The sequence below is a fragment of the Dermochelys coriacea genome, chromosome 2, assembly GCF_009764565.3.
Source record: "Dermochelys coriacea isolate rDerCor1 chromosome 2, rDerCor1.pri.v4, whole genome shotgun sequence".
Lineage (NCBI taxonomy): Eukaryota > Metazoa > Chordata > Testudines > Dermochelyidae > Dermochelys > Dermochelys coriacea.
The window spans coordinates 89883310-89907299 of NC_050069.1; the positions used below are offsets into that span (position 1 = coordinate 89883310).

Genomic DNA, 23990 nt, shown 5'->3' on the forward strand with positions numbered 1-23990 from the left:
CATAAGTTCATGGAGGATGGGTCAATGAGTGGCTATTAGCCAAGATGGTTAGTGATACAATCCATGCTCTAAGGGTGTCCTTAAACATCTGACTGCTAGAAACTGGGACTGGACAATGGGATGGATCACTTGATAAATTGTCCTCTTCTGTTCACTCCCTCTGAAGCATCTGGCACTGACCATCGGCCACTGTCAGAAGACAGTGTACTGGGCTAGAGGGACCTCTAGGACCTCTGCCCCAGTATGGCCATTCCTGTGTTCTTATTATTTATACTGTATCTTTTAATTGCTTATCTAGAAAAAAAAGCCACTAATATGAAATTACAAGCCCCAGTATGAATAGAAGCTGGGGAAATTTCTGGTTCAGCTCGAAACTTTTTTTTTTAAAGTAGGGAATGCAGCTGCCCCTTTTCTTTGTACCAAAATCTCAGACCCAAATCCTGTGAACTGTGTGGGGAACTAAATTCCAGATGCAAATATTCCATTTTAGAGCACTCTTTACTAGAAACACAAAACTTGACAATCTCAAATCACTGCAGTTGTATTCATGTCTCAGAAGTAGGCTTTCTGTAAAGCTTGTGATGCCACTGGCTCCATTTGCTTTTTATATCCCTATAGTTTGATACCAATTTACTTTTTGCTTCCATTTCTTTCTGAACTTCAATATTTCACATTCCAGGTCAGTTTATCTATTAAACTGTTCACCTGACTCAGTGAAAAATATCAGGTATAGGAATTGGATCATATAATACCAAGCAGGACAGAAGAAAGATGTAGAAAGTCTCTGTGTACAGTAAATCAGCTGCTAGGGTTTAAACTTTTTTTTTAAAGCACCATGATTTTTCACCTAGTATTATGTGTTTATCCTTTGGAGCCTGTTGCTACTACTGGTAATACAGAGAATGGTAATTTTTCATGAAATTGCTTATATCTTTCAGTTTTCTTCACTACTTCATTTAAATGTTTGTTTATATTCTTACTTTCCTTTGCTTTGCACCTTCTGGTTGCATCAAGCAAGAGCTCAGTTGCTGATTTTCTTCACATTAGAGATCTTTGATACCAACTACAGTATTATGTAGCTAATGTAATGTGCCAGAGGCTTAATGTTATAGAAATATAGTACCTTCCCTTCAGACCTTTTACGACCACAAGGGGGCAAATGCTGTCAAATAACCTTATTGCCTATTGTGCAAACATCTAAACGTAATGCTGATAACATTATGTTATCTCTCTCTCTCTCCGTCTCCTTCCCCCCCCCCCCCATCATAAGTCTCTGGAATAAAATTGTGCAGCTCTTGATGACAATAAATTCTACACCCTTACCTGGCCTCTAATGCTTTTCAGTTCTGTCTGGTGACAAGTGACAGAGTAATAATTTATTCAGGTGCAGAAAACAATTGAAGGAAAGAAAAATAGGATAGGAAGGAATTACTTTCAAAGACTTTTAACTAGGTATTCCCTTCCTCCTCCCCCTCCTTGCCCCGCCCTACCCCTCGCCCCAGCAATGTCCTGAATCTGAAAGAAGTTTGGAGGCTGGTTGGGTGGATGGGTGTAACAGGAAAACACTTATAAGAATAAGCTGACTCCACTCCTCCACCTCTCACTATGACAGACAAGATGGGCAAGAGCACACCTGACATTGCAGAAGAAGACATTTCTTGCATCACTCATTCCAAGAAGAATGTGAGGCTAAAATTAAGCTCAGAAGAAGCGTGAATGAGGAAAACATAGACAATGAATTATGTTTGGAGGGAAGATTGATCCTGTTCAATTCCTTCTGAAGCCATAGTTGTTGTCATTAGCATTCTTGTTCTCATGAAAACTTTTTTCAGCCTCATTTCTTTTATGATCTTTATTTCCCTCCTTCTTAAGAACAGAAAATGAAAAAAATTCAAGATGTAACTGGTGCTTACAATCTATTTCTTGGCTTGATTTGTGATTTCAATACCTGAAATACAGAAGTCTTGAAACCCACAAGGAAAACTCTGGTTATTGAGAAAAAGATTCAAGTTGAGAACAAATAGTTGCAAAATATCCCAGAACTGTCAATGAGCCACTCTTCCAGACTATGGCCCAACTGTCCTCTGCCACAGATGATCCTGTAGAAGGGGAAAAACTATTCTAAAAATACTCTGTGTCTTCCTGGGTCACCGCTTAGGTTATTCAGGGATGGTGGCTTCACAGAAGGGGAAGAAAACAGGTTACTTAGACAGAGGCTCTGTAACCCCAAACCCCACAGCTCCTACCAGGTGCAGAGAGAAGGTAAACCACTGCATGATCTTGAGGCATCCCGTTCTCTTACAACAACAGCATAGAAGCTGCTATGCTGGGCTTCCATTGACTCCCCTACTGCTGGAACTGGTTGAAAATTGGAATTTTTGTCCCATAGGAAATTTGGATATTCTGACATTTGTTTTTTGCCTGGACTGGGACACACACAAAAATGAAATATCAAAAATGTTTTCATGGAATGGAAATTTTCTGAAAAAAATGTTTTGGAAATGTTGAAACATTTCATTTTGACATTTTCACTTAAAACAAAAGGTTTCAGCATTCCTGAATTGAAATGTTTCATTTTGGCTCAATTCCACATTGAGCTGCTGTGAGGCTTCATGGAATTCGTAGGTCAGGGACCTTACGTAGCATTCTCTTCTGTAGGCCAGCCAAAGTGTCCGAGGCTTCACCAGGCTCACATGATTCTCATAGTGCAATGTGCAGTGGTTTGCCCTGAGGTTCAACAGGCTGAAGTGTTTCAATATGAGTCAACCTGACTCAGAACTAGCTATTTTGATCCCATTTTCCCAAGAAAAAATTGAAAAATTTCAACAAAATCGAAATTTTCCTTTGAAAAATTTTGGATGTCCAGAAACTATACTTTCCCACAGATAAAACATTTTGGTGGAAAATTTCCAACTATCACTACTGATTACAGCTTTCCATTGCTACCCCTTCTTGGGGAGCGAAGGCCAAGAACGGGGGTCAGGTGAGATCAGTACTAACTAATATCTGTTATAACATTCCTGATACTCCCTGCTCACCTTCTCCCAGCTAGTCCCCATTGTTGTTATGCCTTAGGGATGTCTACACTGCAATGTAAGCCCAGGCCTAGTAGAACATGAGTTAGCAGACCCTGGGTTTGTTAATCTAGGTCTTGAGAATCTACCCTCATTTGTAACCCCAGGTTAGGAATTGGTGAACTGGGGATCCCAACCCTGGGGTGCCTGCACCTATAGTGCATTATGCAGGCCCAAGTCCAACCCCCATATCCCAGGCTTCCTAGGAGCCTCCCAAAATGTGGCCGCTCTAGCCTTTTGTTCATGGTGCAGTGTGGGAAAACTTACTTACCTGTTCACAGAGCAAAGAAAATCAGCCCATGGAATTGTAGAATACTTTTGGTAGACTCCAAGATGACAAGTCTAGAGAGGCTATGTCTACACTGCAAGCAATACTCTTGAACCTTGAGTCTTAGCTTGGGTCAGGCTCGGACCCTCCACTGACATGGGGTCATGGGCCCCTGGGTCAGCACAATTTGTGCATAGACAGAAGTGGGGGTTTGGCTTAAGCCTGAGTTTGAATCCTGGACTTACATAGCAGCCTAGACAGACCCTGCAATGTATATATCCATTTTACAAAATGAGGAGCTGACAGATGGAAAAGTTAAGTGACACACTGAAGTCACAGAGACAGCTGCTCTCAGGGACAGGGGAGTGAAAGGGCAGAGGGACAGAAAGAGGAGTGGGGGGAGGTACTGAGACTTAGGAGGAGTGGAGCTGAGTCCAGACTAGGAAGGAGAGTTCCTGGAGTTCCTATCTGCTCCTGGGCCCATTCCAGCCCCTCTGGCTTCCTGCTCACTGTTCCTGGCCCAATTCCAGGCACTGCAGGAACCATTCCAGACCCTCTGGGTCCCGCTCTTGCCTCCACCTTCCTTCAGTGATGCACAAATTTACATGAGGATGAGTCCCCACAACATTATCATTGTAGGAGCGCTAGCCCCTATGTCCTTTCTAACCCCGGATCTGCCACAACTGGTTGGTATCAGGTCAGGATTAAAGCTCATGAATTCTTGGACCCTTGTCCTGTACTCAGACAACTAGACCTTGCCTCTAACAATTACAAGTCACCCAGCTAAGATGTTGACTATATCCCTTGAAAGAATGGGTAAAAAATCACGTGGACAGTTGATGAATTAAAGATATTTGGAACTAGGGCTAGATTTGTTTTATTTCATGTCACAATGCGCTTCATGTTATGGAGGCACTCTAGCAGGATTCTATAATTAAAACTTCATTGCATTTTCCCTTGAAGTGGGCATTAAATTTTCTAAATAAACAGGAATTCTAATGAACAGACAAAATAAACCAAAAGCTGTCTCGCCTCAGTTATACTAAGGTCATAGGCACTAATGACATTGGGCTCAGTCCTCAAGTGTATTGAATTCATACTCGGCATAGCTGACAGAAATGAGGGAGGCAAAAGTTACTCTGAGTTACTTTTATGCCTCCTCCAATCCTGAACTTGGGGTGGAGAGACTGAATTGGCCCATGACATATATTACAGCAACCATAGGACTGCTCTAATTTACGCTCAATGAAACAATTCCCTAGGGGGCCATTCCACTCGGTGGGGATTAGCAGAGCACATCACTCTCCAGTCCAACTCCCTCCCTGTTACCAGCCAGCTATGACGTGCCCCTAGTCCCTTGGGTATTCTTAGTTGTGCCATTAGAGAAGCTCCTAGGTCACTTTCCACCTCTCCAGCAATACAAAGAAACTTAATGGAGCCTGGGATCAGTCCCATTATGTTTTTGTTTTGTTCTTTTTGTCTAAAAGGCTATATTGAATCTTATATTGCATAAAAATACATAAATAAAACAAACCAAAAATTCATCCATAATGTACACTATCAATGGAACATAAGAAAATGGAATACAGATCAATCTTGAATAATATATACAGGATATTTATGAGGTGAGATATTCAGCTTCAGGATTCGAAATGCTGAGGAATAATTTCAACTTGTCATGTTTGAGAACACAGTATATATCAAAAGTATCAGATGTTCTGCATTTTAAATTAAAAAATGGACTTGAGTTTGGAATCTAGCACAATTCAAAACCTGAAGTAGAAGTAAATAGATTTAGGTGCTACACCTGCCTCAAGACTTTTGTGCTCTTACAGTCACATTTTCCTATTATTTTAAATGCCTTTTCCTCCTGTAATGTTATGTGAAACACCTTCACAAGTAAAGGGAAAACTGACTGCCCCTAGGGAAAACAGTGAAACTGACTATACATAAAGTGCTGTCAAATGCACAAAACAGACAAGGTGCCTAGAAGTAGGAAACATTTTTTTAAAATAATCTCTGTGTATTAAAGAAAATAATTATAGAGCTTTTAAATGTCACATGTAAAATTAAGTTTTAAAAACATTATAAAGAGAAGTGTAGTTTTTAAGTTGATACTGTCTTTGTAAAACATTGCACCTAGCTAGTCCATTGAGGTGTGATTAAGTGGTATTTCAATTGCTGTAAAATTATTATTATTTTATAAATATGTTCCAATTCTGAGTATAGGAATGACAACACTTTCCAAAGAAGCTTCATACTGTCAAAACTTATCAACTGGACACAATCCTTTAATTTAATTGAAAATTAAATAAATAAATCAAGGGCTTTATTAATGCTTCAAATATATGCGTCTCTCTTTTTTGGAGAGGGAAGGTGGATAAATTTGTCTATTTGTCTCTTAATGAATAGACTAATGGCACTCTCCTGAGTGTAAGTAACTAATTGCTTACTGCAGTATAGAGGTTCAGTAGAGTAGATGATTCACTGTGGATGCTAGGTTTTTAGTAATTGACAGTATTTTATAACTGTTTGTTCTCTTTGCATTGAAGTGGTTTCAGATCCAAAAGTTGGGATGAACACCATGTGTAACAGAAAAGATGTAGAAGTAAATGAAATTAGTGACGTGGGCGTTTTAGCCTTTTACATTTGTCATTACTATTTACAATACTACAATGGATTGACTCTCCACTATTAGCATGGTGCTGCAAGACCTGAGCATGCAGGGTTTTGAATTCTAAAGCACACTGATTTTTCAAGGTCATTCCTCAGAATAAATTCTGCAGAGTAGACTGTTGTCATGTCATGCCAGGGATCTTTACTATTTCCCCCACTATTTGAAAAACGATATACTGCAGGTCAAAAAAACTATAACTTCTGTTTCACTTCAGAAAGTACAATTTAGATGTTGGACTAATTTGATAGTGAACACTAAGAAAAATATTCGAAACCAGAAAAGGCAATATAGTCCATTGAGGCTCATTTTATTCCATATATACTTTCCCCAGAATACCATGAAATTGTTACCAGAAAGAGTAGTAATATCCATTTGTCTAATACCACTTCTGGGTATTATGGTGATAAAATCTAAATGTTGGAGAACTAGCTTTCTCTCACAGCACTATTTCGGGTGGGGAGGGGAAATAACGTAAATGCTGGTGGGCTGGATAGTGAGAGAAATTCAACCCTAAATGAAAAATATGACAATACTGATACGTACAGATAAACACAGTCTCTCAAAATTTCCTGGAGATAAATTTTCAATCTCAAGACTTTCAGAAAATAACCATTCCTTTGATATATTATTTCAGGACCAATGCAGGAGACGATATATGACTTCTGGAGAATGGTGTGGCATGAGAACACAGCCAGCATAGTCATGGTAACAAATCTAGTGGAAGTAGGAAGGGTAAGTAATTTTTATACTTAAAATGATGAAAGACTTTTGAGATGTTTACTTTTGGATATTAAATAACAGACCCCCAAGATGCTTGTACACAGACTATAGCACATAAAATATTTACCACTTCTTCTACTAAAAGGTGTATCATTAATTATTTTTAAAATGGCTAGAAGGCTTGGCTTTGATAATATTTGATAATCTTTGGCCAACAGAGGCAAAGTATTATAACTTTATGTGCATCTAATTATTAATAATTACACTAAGCATCAAGGAAACCCTTCTGAGGCAACTTACATGGTCTTCTTTCAGATTAATTCTAGAATTGATTGTTCAAATGAGGTTAAACTTTGAGACTGCACATGTTGCACAGAACTGCTCTGTGATATATTAGTTAAAATCCATCGTGATTTATTCCCCACCACCACCCCCGTAAAAAATGGCACACCTACTTAACCAGGAGCTTAATCAAATTGCATTTCCTGTGCTAACTTGAGCTTCTAGGAATGGCTCAGCACAGATATGACTTAAATTTGCTTGGATGTGGGAATAAGAAGAGGATGCTGTTTTACCCTGTGCGCTGTAAATGGAACAATTAGCACTGAAATCAGAAAATAGAAATCAGTGTGCTGACCAGGAGCTTTTATTCAGGAATTGATGTATAAAGAAAAAAGTGGAGTTAGTCACTTGATATTTTACCTTTTTCCATACAGATTGCCTCTGAAGAAGGTCTCCTGGTAGGGTGGCCAGGTGGCTGGTTTTCAACCGGAAAGTTCGATCCAATAGGGGACCTGACAGTGTTCAGTCAAAATCTGCTGACCAGACACCCAAAGTCCAGTTACTGCAGGCGGGAGAGGTGGGGAAGCGCCAGGTCATCACCTGTGCCAGCCTCTACTCAGACGTGGCTGCCTCCTACCTGTGTTGAGCAGCTGCAGCTCCCAGCTGCGGCTCCGCAGGCGGGTCCCTCCCAACCCAGCAGGAGGGGGAAGAGAAACAAACAGGGGGTAGGGCCCGAGGGGAAGGGGAGGGGCGGGGGTCTAGGAGGAAAAGGAGGGTCCTCAGGGAAAGAGGTGGGATGGGGAAAGTTCCTACACTCCTGCTGGAGTGTCCAGTTTTTAAATATTACAATGTTGGCAACCCTAACTCCTGGTCATGTCTTTGTTGCTAATATGATTTTTAGCAGGTATTCAAAAGAGGCCACTCTCTTTTTAAAACACACCAATAACGGACCCTTTTATTTTACTCCTGGGCCTCTACACTAGCATCAAATCTTAGCTAGGATTTTCTAAGGGAAATTCAGTAAGAGTAGGGCACCTAACTCCCCTATGTCTCATTGAAAATCCTAGCTGAAATCAGCATAAACATTGGCTACTCTAAGTCCAGCATTTTCATTAACTGCTGAAGTATGGGGAAATAGTTCATATATTCTGATGTGAGCCAAAATGGTTTTGATGCATGTTTTTAATTTCTTGGTAATGGGGTGGTTGACGTGTTCTGCTGAAAAATGAAAAATGAGATCCATTTTTAGGTATTATGCATCCGATTGTCAGATCTAGGCTCTTGTTTACAAGCTCAGTTTTACATTCTCAGTTATTGTACCTGTATTTTGAGTCTATGGTTAATTGTTAGTTTAAATCCTACTGTTTAGACACCTCGGTGCCTCAGTCTGTCCACAAATCAAGTAGCAGTACTGTACTTAGACATCAGAATGATAGGATTTGTGACTGCAATTTACACCAACTACAAAAACACAGGTACTACTAATTGCAGAGGCAAAAAGAAAGACTAGGTTGAGGCCACTTTAAAAATCCAGTCCCATGAATCAAATATAGGCTTAACCAATGTGACAGCCACACTAATGTTCAAACCAAAATGAAAGAAATATATTTGTAATAATAGTACACTATTAAGTCTACTTAATTTGTTAGAGCTTTATCTAGAAATACCTCAAGAAGGGATATTTTAAGGAAATAGTCCTTCCCCCCACCTTAGGGGCTTGCCTACATAAGGATACTCAGAAAATTAATCCGAATTAACTAAAACTGTGAATTTGAAGTAGATTAAACTGCATTATATCCCTGTATGTACACTGTTAATTCAGAAGTAAAATGGCCTTAATTTGGTTTAGTTTAATTCACTTTGGAAGTCAATTAAACTAAACTGAATTAAGGTCCCTTCATTTCTGAACAAGGGTGTTCACAGAGGGGATTAATGCAGTTTAACTAACCCACTTCAAATTCACACCTTTAGTAAATTTGTATTAACTTTCCTATATGACGCCATGTAGACAAGCCATTAGAGGCAAAAACAGTGTATGAGATGAAACAGTATATTGTTATCTTAGAATCAATGTTCTGAAGCATAAACTCAAGTGGACTATCAGGTTTCACCCAGAGGAGAGAGTGAAGATCTTGGTCATAATCCTTCAGCCTTCAACAACAGTCCTTAACACATCCCCTCAGCAACTTCTACTGTCAGGGGCCCGATTGTGTTTCTGCACAGGTAAAAGCAGAAATCCCAAAGGCAGGCAGGCTGCAGTGCCACCATGCATCCTACATCATGTGAATCCCACAGGGGTACAATTGTCCAGCTGGGCGACACAGTTGCAGCTTGCAGAGATATATATCCACTCATTAAGGAAACAGTAATATTATTTTTTAAAAGGAATTAAAACTGTATTTTAAGAACAGTGAGATTATGACACACAAAGAAATGTAGTTAATCGCCTCTAGACTTTGGCCTATAAGTGAACACATACCCCATTCCCAAAATGGGGCTGTCATCACCAAGGAGTTAAATTACAAACATGCCATCTGTCTTTCAACACCTATCACAAAGGACTGTGCTACCTTGATTAGTAATGATTTTAATGGGGCTCTGTCCTTGAATTGTGGTCACCATTTTCTGTTTTGAGAATAGGTCAGATTCCTGCAGGGCAAACCCAGTAACCTTTCCTGACTTCGAAGTTTTACTTTTTTGTTGCGGTTGCTAGGATTAGATTTACAGACTGGTTTACAGACCACTTGTCCTATTTAAGTTGAAAAGCAAAGGAAAGTACCTTATTTTTAAGGAAAGAAGAAAGATGTATTTAACGTTTCGCAAAAAGAAAAGGAGTACTTGTGGCACCTTAGAGACTAACAAATGTATTTGAGCATAAGCTTTCTTGAGCTACAGCTCACTTCATCGGATGCATCGGCTGCTACTCTGAAACCTTTAACATGTTTGTCACATAATGTGCGTCCTTCATGAATTAATCATTAAGAGGGTATATGTCTATTTGTTTACCAAGACTGGCTGGATAGTCATTAAATCAGTACTAGGCACTTGCTTTTTGCCCTGGAGCATTATGCATCAGGGCTCTTTTAATTGCTGGTGGAGGAGTCGCCATGAGGCTTTCCCTAATGAAAGCACCTGCTGCAGATGACTCATTCTTTGCATTACCCTCCAGCAGGGTCTGGGTACATCTGCCAATACCTGTCATTATCTGAGACACACTTGTCAAAACCGTGCATCCCTTTAAGCTCTTGTATGTTCCAGCAAGGGACCCTTGTCAGTTTTTCTGGCACCTGCAGACTGCTGTGCACCTGGTATTTAAATGGCACAGAAATGTGTTTTGATTGTTTTCCCTCTTTAATGAACCTACTTGAGGGACATTTAGCTCTTTATCTAGTAGCCTGTTACCCAGTCATTCACATTTGCATTGTTTGTGTGGAGACTCAAAACTCACTTGTGTTGTTATATCAATCCATCTGCCAGAAGTCTTATAACAAAATCTGCAGGGCTCCCAAAGGAGACTTTTGCACTGGTAAGTTAAGCTACTGATTTCTAAAATATTTAGTCAGTTTTATGAAGACCTCATTAGAATATGACTGTTTATTAAAAATCTAAATGAGGTCTCACAGTCATTTAGGAAAATCATTGTTGAGTTGCCATGAACAGTTCTCTGATAACAGGTGATGAAGTGGTTTGAGGCAAAGAGAGGTTGAAGCAAATGTGAGAGCCTCAACCGAAAAACTACAGGTTCTTTAATAGCATGGATAAAAAGGTCTGTTTCCTCGTTAGGTTGGTGTTAGCCAGATTTTCCGTTTAAAATGAAGTTTTGCGTAAAAGAAATGACACTCCACTTAAGGAGTATGATGCACACAGTTTAAGTGCCAGATTCAAAATTTTCCAAGCCACCCACTAGGGGGTTAAAAATAAAGCCAGGCTACACAAAATTGCTCCAGAGAGACGCTATTCCAAAATAGTAGGCTCGTCTGAGAGACCTCTACTTTTCTGTGTATAAACTGTATAACTACTAAATTGTTTAATGTGAATCAAGTTATTTTCCTGAGTTGGAGGAACTAGAAACTGGTATGTTTATCAAAAAAAATATGGATGATTGGCAAACATAGACAACAAATCATCATTGCCAGTTCTCAGAGATGACGTGTAAAGCTTGATTCTCCCATTGAAGTCTATGGCAGCCTTTTCACTAACTTAGTGGGAGTTGGATTAGGCCCTTGCGTCAGAATCATATTGGCCAAAGTCCCCTTCTGATTCTTGTTGGAGACCTGTTTAGAATCTCATACCTTGAAACATCACTTCCTTCCCAAAAGCTTTATGGTGAAGATTTGGAAAGCTGGTGAGTTCTGCTCATGTAGCTGTATCATTTTCTTTTCACTTTCCTCCTTTTCACTCACTGAACTGTTACTGATTTTTTGTTGGGCACCTGGATTCCGGTTTGGCTTGTCACATCACTTTACATTAGATTCTTTCAGGAGTCACACCCTTTTCCACCCTTTTCCACACCCTTTTGCTTGATGGAGGAGTTTGGAAATAAATGAATGATTAAAGCAATGCTGAAACCCAACAGAAGCAGCTGATATATAAATTCCCTACAGCTAGTCCTCTTGTTTTTTTATCATTATTTTAGTATAATAAAATATTTACCAACAGGTGGCAGCAGAAATAATTATGCAAAATAAAACCAAAACAGAAGCATCATATTAGAAGCATAATAATTAATTATAGTGTCACAGTTATTATCAAGAACTAAAAACAGCAAGTTCTGACAATATTAATATACACAAAAATTAGTTTGGAAGCAGGCAGGGTTGCAATAATGTAACATACCTGAGACAAACACACAGAGCAAGAAAATGAATAGTTAAGCCAGTAACAGTGCATTACTCCTTCATGCACACCTTATCCTTACCACAGCTACTGTATACAACAGACTATGCATTGCAACTTTCATTCTGCCCCTCTTCCACACATATGCACACACTCCTTTACTGGATTATTTTCCCCCCAACAATAGTAGTCGTGGTTGTTTGGTGTAGTAGTTGGTTGTATTGGGACACAGCAGTTTAGTGTTTGCAGAATGGCAATTAAAAGTGACCATGAAAGGCTGGCATCCTTGTGAGTGCAAAGTTAAGGTTGCACTACATGGTCTGTGTTATGTGGTAGTTGTGGTAATAGTAGGGTATGGAGAGAGGAGTAGAGAGTATGTGCAGTTAGGTGTTTTAACTTTTCATTTCCTTGCTGTTATGGATTTATCTTGGGTTTGTTAGGAGTGTAGCAATCTTAACTACTTCACAGAAATGTGTTTGGGATATTAATATCCTAGGATTTTTCAAAGTGTAAGAGTGGGTACGTGGGTGAGGCTAGCCAGACATGTATGAAGGTAGAAGATTTTACCTGCCAGCAGCTGCACATGAGCTCTTCTTAACCAGTGGCTGCCCAAGAAACCATTGGAGAGTAAAATCTGACAAGGAAGGGTGGTTCCTATTAGAGAAGGTTTTATGTATACCCAGCCCCCATCAATCAAGTGTTCATGCACTTGGCATTCATCAATCAAGCTTGGGTGCACAGCACATACATTTTAAATTATAATGTGAATAATGGTTAAAAATGACCCCAAGTCCATAATCTGTTTTTTTTAATTCATTACACCAGATCTACACATATTTACCATGTTTAGGCAAAGATTGGTTTATAAAAGATATCAGTCAACAGTGAAAAGTAGGACTTCCAAGGACAAATATCAGCCAGATCCCAATTCCAAAGACATTGTATTATAAATGTATAATGAGAAACCAGACACAAACTACGTGTAAAATTCAGTGGGCATAAAACTAACCATGTGTGAAATTTCACACCAATTAGCCACCCATTTTTAGAGTAAAACCGGAATTTATAGTCCACATTTGAATAGAACTCTAACCATAGAGCTACTACCAGGTACCTCCATAATATTGCATTTATATTGCATTTCACATGCAAAGCACTTTGAATACTTACCAAATAGTATGTGCAAACTATATGTGGGATTCATTTAATTCACTACTGAAGTGCAGCCTCTGCTGGGATGAAACACAGTAACTGTTTAACAGCACACAAAATTCTACATTAATATTTAAGATAAAGTATATTCTATTGTATCTAATTGAAACTGCAGGGAAATTTAATAAGACTTATAATTACACAGGTTGGAATTAGTTCTGGACATTGGGGTTAATACACTTGTTCTTACGAGATGTGTCATGGATTTTTTAATGACCATCGGTGACTAAGATTTCTTTTATCTCTGAAGACAGAAACCAAAATATAGAGATGGGGAAATAAACAGATGCATTAAATCCAGTCCCTGTCTCCAGGCCTTCTCTAAACTGTGCTCTAAGACTAAAAATATTGTAATTCCCCATTTCGTGTTTATTTTATTCATAAATATATTTTTTCCTGGTAACTTCTACACATACTCGGTGGTAGTGGTAGTTGTATTTAACAGAAAATGATGGCAGATATGTTTTTTAACAGAATGCCACACAAAAAAAATTATAAAATCTCATAGTTTAAAACCTTTGTTAATCTGGCAAATCAGTGAATAACATCATATGTCTAGCAGTCAAAACACATTTCTGCTTTCTGAACTTACAACTGAAATAACAAGTTGGCCTTATTCCATCATGCATAGCAGGGGAGGAGTCCTAAGGGGAAAGAATTGGCTGCTGTTCTCCAGGAAACTAGAAGGATTCTTTTGTAATCATTTAATAAAGATGTCCACAAATCAACGTTTGCCTTATTGAACAGAGCAGCAGCATACATGTGCACAACATTGCCCAGTGTAACTTCAAGCAAAGATGAATTCAGTTTTCAGTGTTTTGTTGCATTCCCCTGTTTGCAGTAGAACGGATGCTCTAGAAAATATTCCTCAATTGAGATTAATATTTTAATTAACACTAATCCAATTTAGACAGATCAATTTGAAAAGTAAACACAAGTGGTTTAAGGAAACACAAATATATGGATAAATGTGTTGGGGCAGATGTTTGGATACAGCCCACATGCACAGAGCAAAAGTTAAAGGATGTAAAGGTGGCTTGAAAGCTCACCTTTTCACTGCCTTGAGCATCTGTTTGTCTTAGGTACTTTTATGACCCTTGTCACCGTAAAATATCTGCATGTCTTACAAGCTTTAATGTACTTAGCTTTATAACACCCTTGTGAAATAGGGAAGTACTATTGTCCCCATTTTTCAGATGGAAAACTGAGGCCCAGATCCTCAAAGGTATCCAGGCATGTAATTCCTGTTGTTTTCAGTGGGAGTTAATTGCCTAAATACCTTTGAGGATCTCAGCCAGAAAGACTAAGTGACTTGCCCCAGGTCACACAGGATATACCACACAGTCGTGGTGGAGCAGGGAATTGAAGTCCCGGGCTAATGGTCTAACCACTAGACCATCCTTCCTCTTTCCACTGGACTACAATCCATAAATGTAATTATCCATTGGACCATCTTTCCTTATGATGCTGCTTTGTGCTTGACCAGTTTCTCTAGGATTTGCATAAACTTTTAATGGCCAAAGGGAGCCAAAATCACCCCCAGATAAGCAATGACATAGAGGCATCCAGCCACACCAATTTCTTCATGCTGTACCAGCAATGGGGAGAAGGCATGTGGCATATGAACCCTTTTGTTCGAGCAGCCAGGGAAATCAATCAGAGGAGACTGTCCTGGACAGGTGTTGAATTGCATTGAATCTCACAGGTGAGCTGCAACTGCCCTCCTATACTGGTACTGCCACTTTGGGGTCTTTGTTGGCCAGTTCTGGTCCCCAGTGCAGCAGAGGTTGGAGGCAGCTTCAGCCCTGAGTCCTCATTCCAGGCAGACTGGAGGAATTTGTCTGCCACCATGTGTATGGAACCTGCACCAGCAGAATTCATAGAGAGAATCTCACCCAATGTAAGAGAACAATAGAAAGAATAGAAGTACTTGTGACACCTTAGAGACTAATGAATTTATTTGAGCATAAGCTTTCGTGAGCTACAGCTCACTTCATCGGATGCATGCAGTGGAAAATACAGTGGGGAGATTTTATATACACAGAGAACATGAAACAATGGATGTTACCATACAGACTGTAACAAGAGTGATCAGGTAAGGTGAGCTATTACCAGCAGGAGAGTGGGAGAAGTGAACCTTTTGTAGTGATAAGCAAGGTGGGCTATTTCCAGCAGTTGACAAGAACATGTGAGGAACAGTAGGGGGGGAAATAAACAAGGGGAAATAGTTTTACTTTGTGTAATGACACATCCACTCCCAGTCTTTATTCAAGCCTAAGTTAAGGTGTCCAGTTTGCAAATTAATTCCAATTCAGCAGTCTCTCGCTGGAGTCTGTTTTTGAAGTGTTTTTGTTGAAGAATTGCCACTTTTAGGGCTGTAATCGAGTGACCAAAGAGATTGAAGTGTTCTCCAGCTGGTTTTTGAATGTTATAATTCAAATGTTAAAACTCTCAAAGATCTTGGGAGACAGGCCAGTCCTTGCTTACACTGTATTTTCCACTACATGCATCCGATGAAGTGAGCTGTAGCTCACGAAAGTTAATACTCAAATAAATTTTTTAGTCTCTAAGGTGCTACAAATACTCCTTTTCTTTTTGCGGATACAGACTAACACAGCTGCTACTCTGAAACTTGTCAATAGAAAGAATGATACCTTGCATTTGTACTAAGCCTTTAGTAATGGGATCCCAAAGCACATTTTAAGAATTAATTAAGCCTCACAACGCTAGTGTTCTTAACTATTTTACAGGTGTGTAAAATGAGACACAGGTAGATAAATGACTTGCCCAAGATCAAACAGCAAGTTTGCACCAGAGCTTGGAATATAACTCAGATATCTTGACTGAGATTTTCAAGAGTCTAGAGATTTGAGATAAATATCTAATCATTATAATTAGTAGAAGATATTTGTCTAAACTCCCTAGACTCAGCCCTCAGTTCCCTGTTCTTTATTCTGACCACGAGAACCATACTCAGACCATTCAGAGCAACATACTCACAAATTAAGACAAGGTACATATTTTGGAAAAAAGAAGAAAGACTGGATTTTATTTTCTTTCAAATCTATCAATTTGAAACATTCTTAACACGATAATTTTTTTGTTTCAAATTAATTTAAAACAAAATTCTTACACTTATTTGATCTCCTTGTTCTTCAGATCAGTAAAATAAGAGTAAGATTAGTTATCCTGATTTACAGCAGCAAAAAGCATAAAAAGTTTTCGCAGGTAACTTTAGATGGCTATTTTATTTACTTCCATGAGATTCTGTTTCAAATTTTATGTCTGTTTTATTATCTTTACTTATTTCAGGGTTAATTTTAAATTAGAATGTATAAACCTGTTCTGCATTAACAATAAGCCATGCAGTGCATGGGCAATAGCTAGCTATAAGACATCTTGTTAAGGATATTTTAGACTCAAAGCAAATTAGGAAATCTGAATGATCAGTGTTATTTAAACTGCTGAATACTAACTATGAGGTTTATTTCCCTGCCAGTTCACATATCAGTTCTGTAATGTTCCTATTCTAAAGATGAGTGAATTCTGGTTCTTGCTTTTCATGGCCACAGTTTCAAAGCATGTTACTTGCCGAAGGCCAAATACACTGTTTTAAAGCAATCAAGCTTAATCACTATTCCATTTCACTGTTTATATGCCTCCCATATTGTTTGCTATATTTACTAGTGGGCACAACTTGCCACCCTTACCTTTATCTTTTAGGCTCTAACTTTACCCCATTTTGCTGTCTTTGAGATGTAAGTAGATGATGATCTGCTTACATATCCCAAAAGCTATTAGTAAAATAAATACATATGTAACAGATGGACAAGTGCACCTGGGGTTTTATGCCCATAGAGCTGTCATGAACTCCCTCCAATCACACTTGTACCTTCTAAGGGGAGTACACCTGTATTTTTTGGCAATGTGATTGGAAACAAATGTGGTATAATCTCAAAGCTACCTCTCAATCTTTGTTCTACTTATATGAGCATTGAAAATTGTATTCTCTATCTTGTGGCTGACATTAATCAATGTTTTACTGGTGCAAAAACCTATTGCAATTGTTTTTTTTATTTGCTGTGCAAAAACCAATTATAATACATTTAAAATTTATTTTAACTATATATACATATGTAGAGAAGGTTTAGGTATATGATATAGATATAGATAGATATATCTGTATCATATACCTAAACCTTCTGTTCGACTTTTGCTTTAAAACATGTTGCAAATATTTATACAAAAACCAAAGAAATGTATCCAGATGCTGAAGAGGCTCTGTTAAAATTTTTGACGTACACATTTTGGTATTTTTACTAGCAGTGTTTTTTTATAGTTATGTAAAATCTTTTCTGTCCTCGTTGTAAAGGTATTTACTTCAGACAAATAAAGGTCTTGATGCAGCAACCATTTATGGCCCTGATTCCCATTTTACCCTATCTTGTTGAACGCACTTTACATTAACGTGAAGGGCCTTAGTGTAGATCCGAATCAGGTCCTTCTGTGCTTGCTTAACGTTTGGCACATTGAACAGTCCATTGAGTAAACATACATAAAGTTTAACACATGCTTAAATAGTTGCAGGATTGGAGCCAAAATGATTTATTAAAAAATAAACACAGAATGTTATCATCTCCCAGCCTGTGAAACACTTAGCAGAGCCAGTCGATGGCTATAGCTGCAGCCTTGGCACTGTTCCCATAGTTGATGCATCCCTCTTCCACCAGAGAGAAATGGCAGGGGATTGTGTTGTCCATGGATCTATCAACACTACTCCCAATCTGCCCCACATCCAAAATCCCCTGTGCGGTGGGAAGCAAAAAGCTTCTATGGGGCAGAGCTGCATGGGGCACTGAGGTTCATAACCTCTGTGCAGGATCCCCCAACCCTACCACAAGTGTTCCATTGGGTCATCTTAAATGAGAATTCAAAAGAAAACAAAATCCAGCCATTAAGACAAAAGAAAGGGGAAGTGTGCATCACAAAATATGCCACAGAAGTGGACTTTTTAAATGTCTCTATTCCTTAATCATAATCCAGGCTGTCAAAACTGCACCTGTGACATGAAGAAGTGCTCTGTGTAGCTGAAAAGCTTATCTCCATTCACCAACAGAAGTTGGTCCAATAACTTTGTCTCTCTAGACTGCACCAAGTTAGAAACATGCGTGTTTTCCTTCAGACCCAAGCAGTTTAGATGAATCTATGTTTTAAATAGTTTATTTTACTAACCTCAGCTGTTTTGAGATGGCAGGCACCCATCTGAAAGGAGCTGGGCTAAAGTTAGAAACATAATGCTCAGTAGTTGTGTTGTGACTAGGACCACTGCTGCAGCTGCTTCCTCTTTCATACGTGCCTTGGAAATGTGTATGTGTATCAGATTTCACTCATGAAAAAGCTACAGGCAGGAAGAGGAAATTCAGGTCAGAAAGAGGGCTGTCAGTGGGCTGTACCAGTCTGTTGACAATGTGAAGAGGTGCTTACTCTGCACGGGACAAAGGAAAACATCTTCACCCAGTGAGGAAAAAGCTATTTCAAGTATTTCCCTTACAACAAATGCAAAGGTTCCCTCAGTTTGAGTCAGGGATTTGAACAAAACCAGTGGCCTGAATAATCAAATAGAACAGACAGATAGATAAACAATGAACTTCCAATATGTTTCTTATGGGCTTCCCTTTTCCTAACTTCAGGGCTTTCAGAAAATCTTCTTTGTGGAATTTTTTAAAAGCCTTATAGACAGTGGAATAGAAGTACCAGCTCTATGAACTGCATGCAGCTATTTTTAACGTTTTCAATGGTGTGTGTTCATTGCTGGCAACAGATATTGAGATACATTTCTCTAGTGAAGAATGAGACTAAATATAATGCCTATTTTTATTCCTCTTCTATTCATTTCCAGTGTAAAATGTGCAGTTACTTTTGTATGCAGCCAATCAAGAATTGTATATTTATGCAAAACTACATACTTGCATATATTAGATGATTAACATTTAATTTTCCCTTGGTGAGAGGAAGGGAGAAACATCATGTGTAACAGATACATAATAGATGCTGGTCATATCATTTAATGCACTACTGGAACCTGCCCAGATACAAAAGTGATGATTGTGATATAAGAACCTGACTAGAGAAGAATAGAAGTTAAATATATAACTAATCAATGTGAAATGTTCCTCGCCAACCATCTCATTGGCAAAAATTGGAGAAGGGACAATTTTTCAGTATTTACAGCTACATGTTTCTTCTTTGAGTAGTGTCCCTACGGGTGCTCTACTTCCACCCCCTGCTCCTTTGATCGGAGATTTCTCATAGCAGCATCCGTTCAGTCCGTGCATGCGTGCTAGTCTCTCAGCCTCGTGCCCCGTACTGTTGTTATATAGCACTGTGCATGTGAACCCCCCTCAGTTCCTTCTCAACTCAGACCTCAGGCTGAAAATGAGCTGTGGAAGTTGAGATATCTCAACTTTATTCTAGTATTTAGTTTATAGACGTTCTTAGTATTAGTGTAATTAGTAAGTAGTAGTAGCTTTAGCTGCTTCTTCTTCAAGTAGTGTTCCTACGGGTGCTCCACTGTAGCTGTATCTGACCACCCCCCACCCTCCCTCCTGGTCTGCCTCGAGGGTATCTAGCGCTGGTAGGCAAACTGCCCTCAGTTCCTTCTCAAACCCCCTGGGGCTGAGATGGAATGAATAGCAGTCCAGTTTACTTATTTACTTTATATTTATATTTACTTTATATTGATAGCGTTAGTTTATAATTGTTCTTAGAGTTTCCATTCTTTTTTGTAGTACCTTTAAAGTTTCTGTTTTTCAATTCTTTTAAAAAAAAAAAAGTTTTTTTCTTTCAACCCCTTTTCCCACCTTTGTTGTGGGATTTCCCCCCAGAGGGGCATGCCCGGTTCCCCCGGCTTTAAAAGGTGCCTCCCTATGATGGCACTCTTGCTGCATCTGACGTCTCAGAGAGGAACACATCCTGCAGAAATGCACCTTCTGCGAAACAGCTGAAAGCTAGATACCAAAAGAACCAGGAGCTAAAGCTGAAACTCCTCCTCATGGAAGGCTCTCTTAAACCGGCATCTGACCCCAGTCCTGGTCCTCTCCAGGATGCAGATCATCCCTGGAGCCATCAAACTCCAGAAAAGGAGAATCGTGGAGGAAGTTGTCTGATTCCCTCCACAAAGCCTCCAGGAAAAGGTCGCAAGGCCTCAAACAGAGATCCTGACCAGCCAGAGGAGACCCCGGCACGTTGGGGGACGTTGATTCAGAGAATCCCCCAGAGGACCAGCCAGAGGAGACCCCGGCACGTTGATTCAGAGAGTCAAACTACCAAGCCCTAATGGCTAAATATGACTATATGAACTATGGCAAATTCAATGCCTTTATTGACCACTTGCCAGATACACAAAAAGAGCAATCGCAAACCATTATCCAAGAGGGCCAGTTGGTAGTAAGAACAGCACTACAAACCACGGATAGTTCAAAAGGGTCTGCAATTTCTAATCAAAGATTTTCCAAGTGGGTATCTGACTGCATTCATTCTTGCTACGAATCTCATAATATTCAAGTATTTTTGGACATACAAACTCACTATACAAGGTCCATTTCCACGTGTATGGCATTTCTTGAAAATGTGCCCATTATTGAAATATTTAAAGCTACTATTTTAGCTTCTATACATATGTTAGCTGAACATTACGCAGTAACTCATGATGCTGCTTTCGATGCTGTGTTTGGCCCAGCTGAACTGTCTTCCATATTGGACTTGACTCCAAAGCTCCTTCCTCCTTAAAGGGGAACTGCTCGGTAATTGCCTACAGTGGGGCACCTGTAGGGACACTACTCAAAGAAGAAACAATGGTTGCTCACCCTGTGCAGTAACTGTAGTTCTTTGAGATGCCTGCCCTATGGGTGCTCCACTACCCACCCTCCTTCCCCTCTGTTTTGGAGTTCTCTGCTATAGGGCTTTGCAGTAGACAAGGAACTGAGGGCAGTTTGCCCACACAGTGCTATATAACACAGGGCATGAGGCTGACAAGCATGCATGTGTTGGCTGAGCAGACACTGCTATGAGAAACCTCTGATCAGAGGCACTGTAGGCACAAATGCACCTAGAGTGGAGCACATATCTCGAAGAACTACAGGGCTGAGTAAGTGTGAGTAACCATTTCATCAAAATACACAACTCTCCTTCCCCCACCCTCCCACCCCTTCAGAAAGGTGACTAGCACAAAGATGCTTCACATTTTAATTTTACATACTTTGTGAAGGTTGTGCTAGGCTGCACTGAGGCGCACCAAACCCCACCAACTTTTGAATAGAGTTCATGCAAGCCACCTCCCCTCTCTCCTTTCACTGGGATGAATTCCCTAAAGCCCACTGAAGTCAACGATTGTTCGGAGTCACACAAAGAGTCAGTGTTAAAGCCAGGAATAGAATCTCCTGACACCCAGTCCTGTGCTTTAGTTATATGACCACTTCTGACCAGTTCTTTTGAGAAGTTAATTCTAAATTGGGAAAATAGATGCTTTTTCTTTCCAACATTAGACAAACCCTTATGTCTGCATCATGAACTGTCATTTTAAAAGAATGCAAGATATTTTTGAAACAAGTAACAACTGCAGGTGGAAGAAAAAATCCAGAGGAGTTTGAGTTTATTCAAGCTTCTATTTGTAGCTTTTCCCTCTGGATACTCCCTGACTTGGAAAGAACAAGAAATGAATGGTTATTGTAACTGAGCAATGCACAGTATAAACATCCTTCATGCTACATAGAAATTTACCTTATTTTACTGAATATTGTTCCTACCTAGTTCCTACCCAAAACTGTCTTTTTAAAAAGGTATGTTCTTTAAATAAGTGGTGAAGTGGTTAAAAAGAAGAAGAAGAAGTAGGATAACTAACCAAACTAAACTATATTCCCGAAATGAGAAGTTGGCAAACTCCGTTTACCCTGAGCTACACTGCTGCTTTAAATACATGGACCGTTTCCTTGTGTAAGCAGCCTGACTGTTTTGTGTGTGGTTGAATTTGATATTGTAAATCACTGCAAAAGATACAGAACAGATTCAGATGCTGCAAAATATGAATCTTAATTTCTTTTGTATTTTTAAAAGGTCAAATGCTGTAAATACTGGCCAGATGACACGGAGATATATAAAGACATTAAAGTTACCCTAATAGAAACAGAGCTCCTGGCTGAATATGTGATTCGAACATTTGCAGTAGAAAAGGTAAGTTTGGAAAACTGTATTTTCAAAATATGATGTTGTTTTCCCATACAAGTTAAATACATGTAATTTTCAAAAAGAAAAGGAGTACTTGTTGCACCTTAGAGACTAACAAATTTATTTGAGCATAAGCATTCATGAGCTACAGCTCACTTCATCAGATGCATTCAGTGGAAAATAAAGTGGGGAGATTTATATACAAAGAGAACATGAAACAATGGGCATTACCATACACACTGTAACGAGAGTGATCACTTAAGGTGAGCTATTACCAGCAGGAGAGCAGGGGGAAAAAACCTTTTGTAGTGATAATCAAGGTGGGCCATTTCCAGCAGTTGACAAGAACATCATGGGGGGGGAGGGGAAATAAACATGGGGAAATAGTTTTACTTTGTATAATGACCCATCCACTCCCAGTCTTTATTCAAGCCTAAGTTAATTGTATCCAGTTTGCAAATTAATTCCAATTCAGCAGTCTCTCGTTGGAGTCTGTTTCTGAAGTTTTTCTGTTGAAGAATTGCAACTTTTAGGTCTGTAATCAAGTGACCAAAGAGATTGAAGTGTTCTCCGACTGGTTTTTGACGTCTGATTTGTGTCCATTTATTCTTTTACTTCGAGACTCTCCAGTTTGGCCAATGTACATGGCAGAGGGGCATTGCTGGCACATGATGGCATATATCACATTGATAGATGTGCAGGTGAACGAACCTCTGATAGTGTGGCTGATGTGATTAAGCCCTATGATGGTGTCCCCTGAATAGATATGTGGACACAGTTGGCAACGGGCTCTGTTGCAAGGATAGGTTCCTGGGTTAGTGTTTTTGTTGTGTGGTTGCTGGTGAGTATTTGCTTCAGGTTGAGGGGACTGTCTGTAAGCAAGGACTGGACTGTCTCCCAAGATCTGTGAGAGTGATGGGTCGTCCTTCAGGCTAGGTTGTAGATCTTTGAAGAAAATAACAGAACGCCATTAGCCATCACCTTCAGCCCCCAACTAAAACCTCTCCAACGCATCATCAAAGATCTACAACCTATCCTGAATACAGACGAATACAGCTGCTACTCTGAAACCTGACATGTAATTTTGTCACTTTGAAAGGATCCTAGATTTCACTGGATAACAGGCAGCCCATTTTTCATAGCAAATTACTTTTGGGTAGTCTTCCAGTGCTCCCTTATGGAAGATTGGATTTTCACTTTTCTTTAAATGAGGATCCTTTCTGCCTTGCCCCTGGCCAAGACTTGAAATGGAAACAGAAATTCCATTCCCTGGGGGCACTAGAGGAGGAGAGGGCTCTGACCCATCCATCAATTAAACAGGACATTGATGTTGTTTTCCTGTCTTCTATTCACTACAATCAAGCCAGTCTGTGTCAAAAATAAGTCTTTTCATATACTACTATTATTCAGACGTCTAGCATGATTATAACTGCTGTAATCCACTGGTCCAAAATATTTCCTGGTCTACAGCAAAACTCTTTTAAAAAGAAGTAATTTTTTTAACTAGACTTTAAGCAGGGGAGGTTCTTTTCAAGCACAGTTACAAATGACATATATTATTGTCATTTTTTTTTTAATAATGCCATTCATCGGGTTGTCACTTAATTAACAGGTATTAAAATCAGGTTGTTGTTTCAGATGGTGTACAGCTTAGAGAGAATGTATAAAACTACCAACAGGTGTGCTGGAAGCAGTGACA

The 23990-nt window shown here is 39.3% G+C and overlaps 1 protein-coding gene across 16 annotated transcripts in view; it reads left to right on the forward strand.

The window, feature by feature from the left end:
• Positions 1-23990, forward strand: part of PTPRM (protein tyrosine phosphatase receptor type M) — a 729763-nt gene that overhangs the window by 678675 nt on the left and 27098 nt on the right. For all 16 annotated transcript variants that reach the window (XM_038390871.2, XM_038390872.2, XM_038390875.2 and 13 more), the window contains 2 exons: positions 6654-6751; positions 22181-22297. In XM_038390871.2, the coding sequence (XP_038246799.1) occupies positions 6654-6751; positions 22181-22297 (215 nt within the window). The remainder of the gene's footprint in view (positions 1-6653; positions 6752-22180; positions 22298-23990) is intronic.